At 42.0% G+C, this 16,195-nt stretch overlaps 1 protein-coding gene across 1 annotated transcript in view; it reads right to left on the bottom strand.

Annotated features, from left to right (window-relative positions):
• Positions 1-15,985, bottom strand: part of FMN2 (formin 2) — a 439,054-nt gene extending 423,069 nt beyond the window's left edge. Inside the window, exons 1-2 of the mRNA XM_060243494.1 lie at positions 15,863-15,985; positions 9,052-11,027 (exon numbers count right to left, since the gene is read on the bottom strand). Of these exons, the coding sequence (XP_060099477.1) occupies positions 9,052-10,960 (1,909 nt within the window). The 5' untranslated portion in view covers positions 10,961-11,027; positions 15,863-15,985. The remainder of the gene's footprint in view (positions 1-9,051; positions 11,028-15,862) is intronic.
• Positions 15,986-16,195: the final 210 nt, after the last annotated feature.

Here is a 16,195-nt window from a genome sequence, read left to right as displayed (position 1 = left end):
TACTGCTCAAGGCAGACCCCTGCACACTGCCCCCCCCCCAGCTCGCATGCATGCAGCACGATGACATCACCAAAAGTGACATCAAAAAGCAGGCCAGGGGGCGAGGAGCACAGTACGCAAGCCCCAGCCCCGCTCAGGTGCCATGCATTGCAGGAAGCCTGATCGGGGTTGGGGAGAGCCGACACTTGCGTATCGTGCTCCTTACAAGGAGTGCGGTACACAAGCTCCGGGCCTGGCTCATCAGAAGAGAGGGGGGCCAGCAGCACCCCCCAGGGGGGTGGTGCCCTAGATAGCCGCCTGCTCCCACACGCCGGCTCTGTCTCCACCATCTTGCAAAAAGGCCTTCTGGATATACCGGATGAACCCACAGTACTGTCTGCACCGCCTACAAAGTGGATTGTGAGTAGGACGCTTTTCTGGGGAAATTGGTTAATGAACCAGTATTGATAGCTTTGGGAACGTTTTCACAATTGGGTTCTATTATAGTTAAATAAATTCAATTTTCATTTTTAATTTGTGAACATTACTCTAGAATTTGAACCTAATCCTCAGGACTCAGAGGGTTGCATACATGCAGCCCTTAAATTCTAACTGACTTTATCCTATCAGCATCAACTTTCTGGTAGCCATTTTAAAATCTTTATCCAGGGCTGCAGAAGTGGGCAAAAACGATGTATTATAGAATATTTGTGGCTCTATATTTCAAAATTATTGAGAACTTTTTTTCCTGTTTTATGAATTAGTTATCCCCCCCCAATAGTCACTGAAAGGGAAGTTCTCTCATTTCATATGGTATTTACTTTTCTGACACCACCACAGAAAACATCAACTTGCTTTCAGCAAATGTTGCTGGTCCAAAACTCTCATGAGAAGGATCCTGGAGTAAACTAAAAGTTATAATAAGCCTCAAGTTCCAAACGCAACTGACACAGGTATATGAAAAGGCAATACTATTTCCTGCAGGGTCAGAACTATTGCTTCTATGAAGAAATGCATTTTTAATGTCAAGGTTGGAAATAGACAAAACTAACTCTCTCACTCTCTCTCCACAGAGAACAGGCAGGGAGGAGGAAGTCAGTCAATGGCTTTCCAGGCTCACCTCAGCTACCTCTTAAGAAATGCAAATAGATCTAGAGACAATGGGATGGGCAACCCCCTCCCTCCAACCTTCAAGTAGAGAGCAGAGATGTGGGGGAATTAAATACTAGTGAGGCTTTAGGAAGGAAAAGCTTTGCTGATCTGGTCTGACCTGGTCAGTGGGTGGGGAAAAGACATGTGATAAAACTCAGGGGAGCAAGGATGAAAGCCTCTTTGGTGCTGGGTCCATCAGAACACACAAAATGTGCTGTCCTGGAGAGTTGGAGGAAGTTTCAGGGTAATGATTGCTCTGTAGAGCTTTGTAACTTTCTAAGACAAAGGAGCCTGTCCTATATTTTGACAACTGAGAGGGCATGTATAAAAAGGACAGAGGATTTGTATTTCACCTATTTCTTTTGAATCCCTTCCTCAATCTGGTGCTGTGCTAAAAGAAGGCTTGGGAACATTTTCTTTTAAATAAATACCTTATAACTTTTGATGCTAGTAGCAGTTCTCTGTACCACATTGACCTCCACCATCTTGACCATGCTGTTTTAAAAGGGGCACTGGGGGAATGCCAGAAGTTGGTAAGTGGTCATTCCTCCAGGGGCACACAATGCAGTAACAGTCCCCATAGTGACCAGGCACTAGGCAGTGGGAGACACAGAAGCAAGGCCTCAGAACTTGGAAGGGAAGCTGGGAGCCCTGACCCTCCTGGTGGGTAATTCCTGCAAAGGTCAGGTGGTGGTAACAGAGAGAAAGGCCTCTACAAGTGTTGCAAAAACCTTGGAGGGAAAGCTGGAACAGCCACAGCAGGCCCGTTACACCGCAGCTAAAAAAGCAATCTACAATTACAGTAAGTCAGTGATTGGAAGAAGACAGAAAAACAGAGTTGAGGAAAGAAAACAATGTTCAAGATACTAAAAGAGATGCATTCATGGAACAGAAGCCCCAGCCACTTTTCACTCTTTTTTCTCCCCTTTACTTTATCCTTTCTTCCTGTTTTCCTTTTTGAGAGAGAAAAACTTGGGTTTTATCATAACAATACCCATCAAGGTGCTAGAAAGAACTTTTTAAAATGTTGTGCATAAATGTTAGAGAGATGGTTGGGCAAAACAAAGGTGCGTATGGCCTCATTTTGGGCTGGAGCTCACGGGAGTGGAGCTCCAGAACCTTTAAATTTTGTGCTCTTTCTTTCTTAACCCCCCCCCCCCTCAAATTGCTTCTGGGTTCCATTGTTAAAACCCCCTGTGCTGAGCTCTAAGATCTGACAAACTTTCTAATATTTTTCCCCACAAAAAAATGGGAAAATAACCAAAATGTATAAAGCAGACAGATGTAAATCTTCATCATGCCACTATGCCACATAGGAGAAAGTAATTTAAAAAGTATGATGGGAGTAAGGTTTTATTATGACAATTACAATTCAAGAGGCATTTTAAGGTAGATGCTGAGCTGATATAATTTAGTGCACCCTGCGGTGATGTCAGGAGTGTGTGGCATAAATGAGTTATGCAAATGAGTTGTGCTAATGAGCTCTGGCACCTCTTTTTCTACAAAATGACGCCTGTATATTATAGATTGTAGTTCTTTCTCCTTAAACTCATTACCTCAGACCTATGCAAGACTAAATCTGAGCAAAACTCATGGTCATTTTTAGGGATGGGCACATACCCAAACACCGAACTAAAATCTGGCCCAGACTTTACCCTGTTCGAGGCTCGGACAGCTCAGTTCAAAAGACACGTTTGGACCAGGAAGTCTCCGAACTTTCTGCCTGGTTTGGAACCTCTTGTGCACTCTCAGCAAAGAAACTCCACCCACGGAGTTTTGCACTGAAAAGTGGGGGTAAGTGGGCTATTTTCAGCCATTGAAGGACCAATATGGAGAGTCTGAAGCTGACAGGCAAGTCTGATTTCTGATGACAGGCATCGATCTGACTTCCTCAGGATGTGGAGGGATGAATATAATCACTGGAGGTGCATTCCTTTCCTCTGTCTGCATCTGGTTTTTGCGAGTCTTGTTCTTGCGCGTGAAAGAATATCTTTTGGTGGACTGAGGGGGGGGGGCGTTACTGGGGTGAGTGGAGAAACCTGTTGAATCTCCTGGCCTCTATACAAACTGCCAGAGTAAAAGTATCACCTCTCTCTTTTTTTCTCTTTTCCTTGTATTCAGAGCTACATTTCTCCCTCCTCCCCCATCTTTTTCTTTGCTGTGAGGAGTGAGAAACATGGATAGATTTTTTTTCTTTTAAAACATGTTTTTGATTTGATTTGGGGGTGGACTGTTTACTTTTGTGGGTTCTGAAAACTGCCCTTTCTCTGCATGCTGACTGTAGGGTCCCCTTTCTGCTTCTCAAAAAAGTACCCCATTTCTTTCTACACTGCCTGAGCCTCTGCCTGGGGGGTATCCTCTCTCCTCTAACACTCAGGCACCCAAACTACCTACAGATTGGGAGGGGGGGCTTGGCTAACTGCCTTCTTCCCTGACTGTGGGGTACCCTCTCTGCTCCTTCAAAAAGCATTCTTTCTCCTCTGCCACATACTCCCACACATTCCGTTAGCTAGTCCACCAGTGTCCCCTCCCACAGCTGTGCAGTGAATCCCAGTTGCCAGGCTTGGTTGTCCCTGTCACCTTCCCAGGTAGGATGGAAGGCTACGCCCCAATCAGTCATCATGTCACCTGGGCTGGGTGGCTGGTCCCAGGAAGACACAGCCACCTGCAGCCATGTGGGTGGTCCCTGGGGAGGTACTCTGGGAGTCTGATGCCTGTAGCTTAAACGGGTCCACACTATAGTATCTCAAACTGGTTCTGGACAACTCCCCCAAATACAGTTTCCTGAAGGCACCTTGCTTGGTGGTCTGCTACTTGGATCCCCCCAAATCTGACATGCATGTAACATGTGGGCCATGTGGAGGGTCACCTCTGGGAGGAATTGTATGCGTTAAAGACCTCTAGCTCACCCAGGTCAGCTTTTGTCACTCCTGAACCAGCAGAGGTAACATGCCATTGAAAAGCATTGCACTGAATGACCTTTTTTAGGGGTCTGTAACTCAGCCCCTCGAAGTCCAATGTGGACCATACTTGGTGGGTACATTGAGGAGAGTGATCTGGAGACAGCCTGCCATTTTGGAGCCTCGAAGCCCTGTGGGGGGCTTTTAAAAAACTGGACCAATTTGCGAACTGGTTCACAAACCAGGCTGTGGTTCGGTTTGTGAACTGGTCCAGGAACTAGTCCGGTTCTGTTCATGAACTGAACCAGCATTTTCTGGTCTGTGCCCATCCCTAGTGATTTTCATTTTATTTAAATTGTATAGATAAAGGAAGAATGTAAGACTGTTTTTTCTAACTCTCTCATCACAGAAGTGTCTGAGATCATGCTTCCCAATCTTCTCAGCACAGAAGCACCTGAAGTATCTAAAACAAGAGGGGAAAGCTTTGGGAAGCTCCTAGACTGTTGGTACTGGCTGACTAGAAAGAAGCCAGCCCAGACAGTCTGCAGGCAACCTCCTTTGTGGTGTGTGTGTGTGTGTGTGGGAGAGTATGCTCTCACATGAGACTTAATTTATGTCTTCAAGCATACCAGCAGTTCTTTCATGGAGCACATATTGGTAATTACTCATATAAGCTGCAAATTCTAAGGGGGGGGGAGTAACCATGTTAGTTGCAGAAGACACAAAAGAGAGTGCTATGGCATCTTAAAAACTAACAGATTGACGGCAAAAAGTTGAGGTGAACTAGAACTCACTTCCCAGAAGCATGAAGTGAAATCTTAGTCTGTAGACATATAAACAGAAGGGGGGGATTTTGAATGATAGAGTTAAAAGAGCATTTAATGCAACTTGGATGATCAGTGATCTACTATTTTTGCTGCTCTATTTATATACTGCCTTTGTGTCATTATGGTTCCCAAACTGTAGGATTGCCAAGTCTAGCTAAGAAAATATCTGGGGACTTTGGGGGTGGAGCCAGGAGACTTTCCCATTCCCTAAAATAAATAAATATACAGCAGTGCAGTTCCCCTGAATACAGTCATTTCCTCATTCTCCCCAGCAGCTGGCTGCACTTACACACTCTCTTACACACACTCACTAGGGTTGCCAAGCCCTCTTACCTTTCCGGTGGAGGCCTTTTTTTTTGAGGGGGGTGTTCCAGGAGGTGGGTGAGTATGCAAACGACATTTTGGACCATTTCTGGTAAAATCAGAAGTAACCCAAACAGGAAATGGCTGGTAGCCATTTGAGTGCTATCTAGGGGGATGAAAATGGACCACTCAAATGGCTGTCAGCCATTTCCTTTCCAGTTTCACTTCTCTCCCCCCCCCCCCTTCTAATTGGGGAAGGAGGGAGAGGAGCAAAACTGATCCCTGAAAAGGGATAGCTGCTAGCCTAAACTAGCTGCAAGCCTGCTCAGTGATCAAGATCACTGAAGCTCTGCAGCGATTTTGAGTGGTCCTTTCTGTTTCCCTAGGGGAAGCAAAAGGGACCACTCAAGTTGCTAGCAGTCATTTGAGTGGTTTCCCCACTCAAATGGCTGCTCTGGGGCAGCACTTCCAGTTTGTCAGGCCACTTCCGGTTTTACCAGAAATGGCCCAAAAAACCTAGTTTTGGGGTGAGATTCTCCCCACTGGCCAGCTGGCTGGCAGCGGGAAAGCCCTCCCCAAATTGGGGGACCCCCTGTTGGGACCAGGGGATTGGGATCCCTATCAAGCTGGTTCACAATACCAATAAACAATCTGCAATTAAGATATTTTTTTAAAATCAGTTTTGGGGACATAGCACAGAACTGTGATTATTCAGTCTTCTCACACCACACCCAGATGTTCTTGTGGTAGCTCCTTCCTTATTCAATAAGCCAATTGCAGGGCCAGGGGAAACAGCAGCCTCCTTCCTTTGAAAGATGCTGCAATAAGAGTGTTCTGCAGCATCATGTGTTGATATTTTCTAAGATAGGAAGTCTATCATTGCCTGGTTGCCAAGACAACATGGCTTGGGTTCTGTATGTCAGTTGAAAAGGCATTGCATGGACCTTTTAATCAAATGTCCACAATTCCTGCCCACCTGCATGTGCGTATAGATCTCACTGCAAATCAAGAATTAACTAAATGCATCTGATGAAATAGACTTTAGCCCACATAGATTTATACTTCAATACATCCATGAGTTTTAATGGCATCATAACCAACATTAAGATGAATTTTAAACACAAACATCAAATATTAAATCTCCAATATGAATTCTAGTCTTAACCAAATGCTACTGTAACAGGATTGTTAAGAAATATATTCCTTAATTTTTATTATCCCAGATATGGGAACTCTATTTTGAAACTTTAATACATTACACTTTGAGGTCAGGAAGGAATTCCACCCCCCACCACCACCCCAGATTGGCCGAGATAATCTGGAGGTTTTTGCCTTCCTCTGGGCACAGAGCTAGTGTTCACCGGGGAAGTGGGGAGAAGGGTAGTTGTTAATTCCCTGCATTGTGCCAGGGGTTAAATTAGATGACCCATGAGGTCCCTTCCAGCTCTGAGTTTTTATGTCCTGCTGATCTTGAAGCAGTGGTTGTGTTACTCTACCATAAGTAGATATTTAAACTTGATTTTAAGATTGTACTCAGCAGACCTTTGCACCTATCAACTATTGGAATTCAACAGTATTTAGTTACATATGTCACTTTGAGAACAAAAGTTAGAATATATCACATTCCAATCATTCTCCAAGAAGTTCAGGGCAGCATACATGGAAGTATCTCATTTTCTCTTCACAATAACCTTGCAACCTTGGGAGCCAGTGTGGTGTTGCAGTCTGAGTACTGAACTACAGAGACCTGAATTCATAGTCCTGTTTGACATGCGACCAACTGGATAACCTGGAACCTATCATTCTCTTTCATCGTAATCTACCCCAGGATTGTTTTGGGAATAAAACAGAGAAGGAGAAACCCATGTATGCCACTCTGAGTTCTTTCAAAGAAAGGTGAGAAAAAAATACACTAAAGCCAAGATAGGCAGACAAGGAAAGTTAAACTCTGAGGATGTGACCTGCCAAAGCCATCCAGAGAGCTTCATAGATGAGTGGGGATTTGAACACAAGTCTTCCTAGTGTTACACTCCATGCAGTATGTCTAGGGATGCCAGACCCCACTGCTCCCAGGCCCCACCTCTTGCTGCTGATCAGCTGGCTGTCAGGGGGGGGGGGGGCTTCCTGAAGAAAAAGACATAACGTTTTAGTGGCATTCCCAATGTGACTACAGTAAGACCTGGAAGTGATGTAGGCATGTCAGGGCAATCTCTGGTTTTTGCCCAGAGCATTGCCCTGATGTCCCCATGTCACCTCCATGTCATGTTGAAGGTCACATTGGAGATACTGCTGAAACATCGGGTGAGACTCCTTGCTCATAGTAAACCCACTCCCCATCACCTGCTGGCTGCCTAGAGGGGCCTGGCAACTCTAAGTATGTCATACCTTTTAAGTTAGTGAGACTCCTACCATTTGACTTCAATGAAACCTAATTGCAGCCTACATTAAGGTTGATTAAAATGAACATAAATTGAGGAAAGGTCCCATCAAGCCACAGGGTTTCAAGGCAAGAGGCAAATGGTTTGCCATTACATGCCTCTGTGTAGCAACCCTGGACTTCCTTGGTGGTGTCTCAGCTAAGTACTAACCACAGACAACACTGCTTAGCTTCCAAGGTCTGACAAGATCAGGCTGGCTTGTGCCATCCAGGTCAGGGTGAACTTAAGTCAATCAAACTGTTTTCTCAGCTTCCATTATCTTTTTGTCATTGGCAATTCAACAAATTAACAGTTTAACAAAAGAATTAAGGGAAATTCATAAAGGTGTTTTTAAAAAATGTACAGTTCACCAAGTTCCACCCCCACAACAGCAAACTCCACTCATGTTCATGATCACTCAGAAGAGCAAACATATTATTCAAGCAACTTTTTTATTGCAAAAAAAAATCTCTGCATACTAACAACACCAGAGAAGGAAAAAGTGAAAAAGGAAAAGCAGCAGTTCTGAATATCTCTAGCAATGAATTGTGGTCTACTGAAGAAGTGGAGAACATACAGTCTACATCTGGTCTGATGGAAAAGTGCCCCCCCTCACCCCAATTACAAATGGCCAGACCACAAGCAAGTTATTTCACATTAGAAGCAATGGGCTGCACAAGGCTACAGAAAGGTTCTAGTGGGCCAGATACAGATGACTTCTAGCCTACCAGATATTGCTAAACTGGGAGATCTGGGTTCTTCAGTTCTCACTCAAGTCATAGCATCAATAAGTGACTCTCACGCCACACAAATTGTCGTGTTGGAGTAAGGAAATTAAACAGGATATGAATTCTCAAATACTTCACAGTGGAAAGAAAGCTATAAATAAATAGAAAGCACTATATATAAAATTATCAACTGACAACATGTCCTCACAGGCAAAATATTAGACTTCAGTTCTGCAGTTCTGGAGTCAACTGTGTTCAGTGACTTTGTTTCAGCAAGGGTTCGTTTGTAATATGAAAATTGTTATGGCCCACTTCGTCATTGCATATATTTTTTTCAACTTTGGCAATACTATAAAATGCTCTAAACATTAAATGGTCTACACAATTCTTCTAGTCAGCACTGGACACATAGACCTCCACAAATATTTCTGCTGGACGTTATACATACAACTAACTTAAAATAGAGCATTTACACATTCCCTATCAGTTGTATTCTAAATACTTTGAATATCCTGCAGCAAAGGAATTTCTAAACAAATATAACAAACTTATCCATCCATCCATTCATTTCCACCAAAGTCACAGAACAACCTACATGCTAAAGTATTCAAATATTTGCCGAGTTTGGCAGATATTAATTAGCATACAAATGGAAATTAACTAAGAGGGAAAGGACACTACCACTACCCTAGAGACCTACTTTCTATACCTGAGCTCCCAGCAACTGTTTACTTATGTCACTCACCTCTGAACACATTGGGGAAGGCGTCACTAGAAGGTGTCATCCCTGAGGTCTTTCTTGAGTGATTCAAAGGCATCCTCTCTCCTTGAAAGCCATCTTGAATCTGCCTGTACTCCAAGAAGTCTGCTGAGCCTGACTTTTGAGCTATGTCACCTTTATGATCCAAAATTTCATCTGTCCAGTCTGCTGAGCGGCTGAAAGTACCAGCCAAACTGGATGATCGCTGCTTCTTGGTTGAGTCACTCACTTTTCGCTGCAAGGACTCACGCCTCCTTTTAAAAAGTGGGCTCTGGGATGGGGATAGACAAGGTGAATGGTTTGGAGAACTCAACTGCCTTGTGGTGGTTTTGATGTAGCATGGATTTATGGGAGGATAAGGCTTGAAGCATTTGGAACCATGCGCAGGACTGCTTGAGATGTCCTCAGCGGAAAAAGTACCATTTTTCATCTCAGCAGAAAACTCATCCTCCAGTGCTCCTCTGCTTACTGACACATGACATTTCCTTTCTTTGGCTCCATCAACCTGATCATGGCCTGTATCTGCAATATTACCCTCTATTTCTGAACCTACAGATTCAACACCTATTACTTCAGTCTCTGTCTCTCCTACTGGGGATGGAAAATTAAACACAGACCTGCCTAGCAGAGTCCCATTTTCAGCCACTGCAGCATTTACATTGTTTACTTCACCAGCAGGCTGTTCCTGCTCCTCTGGCAATTGCCTGTGCTCCTCCGTATCAAACACACTGCTGCAGGGATAGCCCATGTTATTTGCCTCTTCCTTCACTTCACGTTCAATATCGCAAGTGGGGATGTAGCCTGTAATTTCCGATTTTGCTGAGACAGCCTGCTCGGTATCTGGACTGCTGTCTTTGTCGCTGCTTAGTGAAAGAAACCTTTCAAAATCTAAGGGGGTAGCTTGAGAATTAGCCATGTGTAGATCCATTGTTTTGGTGCCATGCTGCTCTGTTCCAATGTTAATTGCCCCCTGCTGCTGCTGCAGTTGCAGTCTAATAGCCTGCTGGATATCAGAAAGCAAATCCTCTTGTTCAGTAGCTGAATGGAAACTGTATATATCCGTATCCGAGCCGGAGCTGGTCCTTTGTCCATCCTGCGGCTCAGTAGCAGCTGGATGAGTTTCATTTGTAATCTCAAAATGTTCCACATCTGTGTCTGAGAGCCCCCCTTCATCGGCAGAAATACTTATATCAGGAGTTTTGGTAAGAATCGAATGAGCGCTGTCCAGCTCTCCCGTTTGCGAGGCCTGGCTTTCTAAAACATCCTCTCTCGAGCTGCTGTTTCCATCTTTAGCCTTGGACAGATTTTTCCTGATCCTCAGATTGGAAAACACAGATGCCCTGGACTCTGACTTCCCCTTCTTTTTGCCGGATTCATTCCATTTGCCATGCCTCCCCAGTCCTTTTTTGCTTCCTGCTCCCTTCTTTGTGCCCTCCGCATCCCTGGGCCCAGAAGCATCCTCACCACCTTCATGCACATCGCCTGCATTCCTCTTCTGCTTTCCATCCTGGTTCCCCATGTTGTTTAGCAATCCTGCTACGTCAGAAATCAAGCCATGCCGCTCCGCTTCATTCAACTGGCCTGGCAGTGAGAGCCCCTCGAGTAATCCAGGCTTGTTTTCAAGCGGCGGTGATGCAAGTGGAGCAAAGGATTGCTCTGCCTCTCTCTCAGCTGCTCGAGCTGCCTTTTTGCATAATGTGCTGCTAGCACAGGACTCCTCTGGGACATGCTCAGTAGAGCACCAAGAGCTGCAGACAGCTCCTTCCAATGGTAGCTCATGGCACCGTTGCCTTTTCAGACTCAGCCTGCTACACTCCCGGCTGTCTTTGATAGGTGTGAATAATAATTCCTTGACAACAGAGACTTCTTTCTGCACTGTCTGAAACTCTTGCATTGTAAGGTCTGGGGAGATCAGTCTGTCACCACATGTCTTACATTTCAGGATTTCATGAGTTCAAGTTCTAGGGAGTAAAAGGGGACAGGGAGAAGAAAATAATAATAAGAAAGTTAAACTTTTAAGTTCCAGTAATTACATCTTGATTATTCACTGGAGAAAAAAAGCAGCTCTTGAGCCTTGGATCACAGTGCTGCTTTAATAATTCACATTTTGCTAAAGATGTTATTATCTCAGTTGTGCAAATACTAGAACCATAGTATGCACTTAAGAGCATGTATGCAATTCCACAGCACAGAGAAGTGATGCTATAATATAAAAATAAAATTATAAAATATATAGGAAGGAAGGAAGGAAGGAAGGAAGGAAGGAAGGAAGAAAGAAAGAAAGAAAGAAAGAAAGAAAGAAAGAAAGAAAGAAAGAAAGAAAGAAAGAAAGAAAGAAAGAAAGAAAGAAAGAAAGAAAGAAAGAAAGAAAGAAAGAAAGAAAGAAAGAAAGAAAGAAAGAAAGAAAGAAAAGGTTAATGATGTTACAGATAATTCAGCATTCTGGTCTATGTGAAACAAGGCATTTGTATTCGGAGGGAGTATGAATCATGGTAATCCTCAAAGGGATTAAGTTCATCAATATTCAGCACACACTCATTGTTTTGTCTTTAAATAAAGAACATTTGGTACCAAAAACAGTAGGGGAGGGGGGAGGAAATGAAACTAGCCATCAGGAAAATGCAAATCTAAAGTAAAGATGTGCACTTCGAATCTAAATATGAAAAATATGCAACCATTTCAGATTCTATACATCTACTTAAGTATCATTATTTGCACTTTATAACACAGGTTTCTGCATAATAATCTTTAGTGAAAAATAACATTATTGCTTTATGAACATAAAATTATAATAGTTTACACTGATTTTCACAAAGCCAAAGAACATTATGGGACCTGACATCACAAATCAAAGCATCTGTTCCATCATCTTGACTCTTTCAGTGGATACTTGACTCTTTACTGGATACCTGAATATTAGAAAGCCCCAAGACCGACAGGAAAGAGGGTTGTAAAGAAACAACAGTGCTATTGTATGTAGGCTTACTGGAAAAGAAGTCCCGTTAAGTTCAATGAGCACACAGGCGCACAAAGAATTTCAGTCTAAGGCTACAGTCCTATGTGCACTTACTTGGAAATAATTTCCATTGCATTCAGTGGGGACACTGCTGAGTAAACATGCAGAAGAATTAAATACAGTCCAGAAACACTATTGCACATACATTCATAATGTGAATGCATTTTTTTTCATGTTTTGCAACTTTTTACAACATATCCTTAAGTTAGCATAGCACTTGTTCCTTTCCTCTTTACAACAGTCTGGTGGGGTAGGTTAGATAAAGAGAGGATAACTGGCTCAAGGTCAGCTAAAGAGTTTCAAGGCTGAACAGGGATTTGAAGCTGTTCAGTTTGACACTTTCACCACTGCAAGTTGCTGCATGCTGTGTACTCCACTCTTAGACTCATAATCTAAAAAAATCAACAGACTCAACAAGAAGGGTGAAGAAGTAGGGAAGAGGGTGCTATACAGCTTCAATATGTGTTGACTTGTGTGTATCAAGAATATTCTTTAATTTGATAAGGTAAGAGCCTTTTTTAAAAAAAGAGGGAAAGCAATCTATCATGTACAAATGGAGCCCCAGAGACATTTGGCAAATGTGACTCCTCTTTATGTTTAACCCTACTATTCAACACTCTTAAGTCATGAACCTTGATGTTTAGCTTCTTTTATCTACCACAATTTTATTCTACCTTTTCCCCAAGGAAGTCAAGATGGCTTACTTTGTTCTTGCATTTTACCCTCATGACAACCCATGGTGTACATTAAGCCAAAAGAAGGTAGCCCAAAGATATCCATTGAGTTTCACTGCTGAGTGGACATTTGAAATCACGTTACTCCACTTCTAATGTGACATTCAAGCCATTACACAACACTGGATTTCACTGCACTTCACACAGTACAGTCCTAAGACTTGATGCACTAGCACTAGAAAGTACAGAAACCACAGGACATCCCTATCATCGGTCTTCATTGCCATGCCTCAGACCTGAAACAGATGAAAATGTCCTTACACATATGGAAGCATACATTTATCTCACCACTGAGAAACTACAGAGTCTAAGTGCATCTGGAATTAATGGAAAGTTTTCTGTACTAAAGAGCAATGTTTTCAGCCTGATCTGAGCAGCTCCCGCTTTTGTTTTAAAAATTAAGCAGTGTATGTAAATGCTCCAAAAGAAGCTTAGCACAAGTATGAAAGTACATCAATATTATCTACTATTGCAGCTGGTGTTATAAGGTTAGGCCAGCATTTGGGGTAAGTTTACAGATGAGGTGCTTGTACTGTGCATGTTTCCACCACCTACACTCTGAATTCAAACACAATACAATTAAATTTCCCCACTTCAGAACTGATTTCATTTAACAAATGCTGCTATTACAATTCAGTCCAGGCAAATGACAGAATTTGTAAACTAAAATCTGACACAATACTGGGATCTTTTTCTAATGGGAAGAAACAAGGTATCATATGAAACGGAACTTGGGATATGGCTAACTTTGAAAAAGATGGAAACAACCATATGTTTTGGAAACTACAAGATAAAGCCTGCCCTTTTGCATCCTTCCAGAGGGCTCCAGCAACACTATTTCCAAAGTATATTATGTGCAGTCTTGTTTAAAACCCTACTTATTAAGACTACCATTTAAAAACACACTTACTTGGGCATAAGTCCCAGTGAATTAACAAGACTCACAAGTAATCCTGGTCAGGAAATAAGTGGAATGAGAACATTCCTTCAACAAGTCAAAAAAGAACAGCCTGAAAGTGGAATATATATGGTAGATAATAGCAGCTACTATCCCTTTAATTTCTCCCTTCCTAACAAAATCAGAACAAATTTACAAAAGGTATAAAGAAATAACCAATAATACAGAGATATAACTTTTATTTCACAACTACCAGGCATACAGGTGGAAACACATCAAACTTCCCACCTTCTGTATCACCACAATTACATTAAATGGTATCATTTTCTCATTGCATTCAGGACCTGGCCGAGGCATTTGTTGCTTTCAGCTGTAGCAGATGATCTAGCACTTCAAGGAAGAAAGCCAAGGATGAGCAGAGTAACTCTTTCCCCCAGGTGTGGAAAATCACCAGGGAGAGGAACCAAAATGCTACCACTTTCTCCTTTGAAATACTTGTCCTAGGGCAATGTGGGGATCTGTTTTATTAGATGATCTGATCTAGAAAGAACACATGCATGGAGAGTTTTAAAAAGCAACCTGTAAGGGAAAAAAGTTGAAGAGAATGAGGGCTCTTGTTTAGGGCTCCCCCTCCCTTTAAAAAAAATTATTAATCTGAAATAATTTATTGGGGAGTCTTAAAGGGGTAAAAAATCTAATAGGAACAGAATCCTGGTAAGGCTTTAAAGATCTGAAAGGGCTTGTAAAAATGGTTTTGTTTGAGGGTTAACCTTCAGTTCTTTAGTTATGCTTAAGGCCGTGCCTTCAAAGAGACTGCAGTGTTTTGAAAGGTACTAGTAACTGGAACTGAACCTGTAATGACTTCCAATTACCTGTGCACCTTACTGAATGGATGCAGTGTTCTTTTTAGCATTATATGCAGGACCTGGTTAGCAAAGACTGAGCATCCTATATCCCAGCTTGATCCAGAGTATAACTAAGAATTTGTAAAACTGGAACCAAATTCAGCTTCATACTGAAATTTCGCAGGTTTTAGAAGATCTGCCCTGCAAAATCATAGAAGTCAAATGTGTTCACAATTGAATACAGCAGAGTAACTTTGGCAGAATTTAATGTTATATAGCTGAGTAACTTCTAAACCATCTTTTTGATCTAAAGGTATCCTAAAGACCCTTAATGAGAAAATAGAAAAATAAAAACAAAAAAAATCCTATGAACTTTTCACACCTGTCACCATTATGGTGAAATGGCTGGATCTATAATCCACTATATGCTTATTAAAAAGTAGGCCACAATGAACTCAGCAGGCCTTCCAGCTCACTAAACATGCTAAGAATCTCAAACCATGGGGCAGTAGGTGTGCCCTTTTATTCTCTCAGTGTGTTATATATTCAATATTAATTCCACTCAGCCTGTCACACTGTCTCTACAGATGGTGACTCATTTGCTCACACTAAGTAAATTCTATAAAACTTAAATAAGACATCTTTCAAAATGCATACATACTAAACTACGGTTTTGCTAATTCCAGGTGCCAGGTCACCACAATGCTTAGTATTTTTAGCAATGATTTTATTGAAGTTCTAATATCTCTCCAAGATTAAAAGCATATCTATCATTTCAGAATGTTTTGTTGTATGACACAAAACAACATATGCATGCCCTGACCTGGATAGTCCAGGCAAGCCCAGTTCTGTCACATCTCAGAAGTTAAGCAGGGCTGACCCTAGCAAGTACTTGGAAGGGAGACCTCCAAAGGAAAATGAGGGCCCAGATGCAGAGGCAAAGGTTACCTTTTTAATTTTATTATAAAATAGATAGAAGACATTAAAGTCTACAATGTACAGTACCCTTTCCCTGTTTTCATTTCTAAGCAGTTAGGGGCTCACAGCTATTACTATTATTATATATAACTTTATTAAGATTAAAAGAAACCGTCAAGAGGTTAGGATTAGAAAATATAGTAATTAATATATGGAATCTTCAATTTACATACAAATCTGGCTTCTTAATTTTTCAGCTGGCTCCTATAGCCAAAGAAAATTTGTCAAGGCCTGTAGTAAGAAGCCATGACACTTTAAATGGCTTTATTCAGAAAAAACATGGCAGCTTTTTCCCAGACCAAAGTGAGGAAGCAAAAGAGGGTACCTTTTATAGTAGAAAGCCAACAGTGGACAAGGTTGCTAGATGTAATTTTTTTGTAAACCTATGCCTTTACCAAGAGAGATAATAATAAAAATAGGTACCAGATATTCCAAGGTGTGAGACTTATCAAAGACAAAAGTCAAATAAAGTGCCCTTTAAAGGCAGAAATGTAGCTGTTAACCTTTTCCTAGAACCCAAGTATATGATGGGGAAAATTTCACCTGCTATGTTAAGCAGCTGCTTAAAGGCATAGCGAATGGGGGGGGGAGGATTTGCAACTACTTAAATTAACAGGTAATAGTATCAGATCAAAGAATGAGATAACACTGTGCAACA

The sequence above is a fragment of the Heteronotia binoei genome, chromosome 1, assembly GCF_032191835.1.
Source record: "Heteronotia binoei isolate CCM8104 ecotype False Entrance Well chromosome 1, APGP_CSIRO_Hbin_v1, whole genome shotgun sequence".
NCBI lineage: Eukaryota > Metazoa > Chordata > Lepidosauria > Squamata > Gekkonidae > Heteronotia > Heteronotia binoei.
The sequence above is the reverse complement of the archived record's forward strand: the minus strand, read 5'-3'. Positions and strand labels throughout refer to the sequence as shown.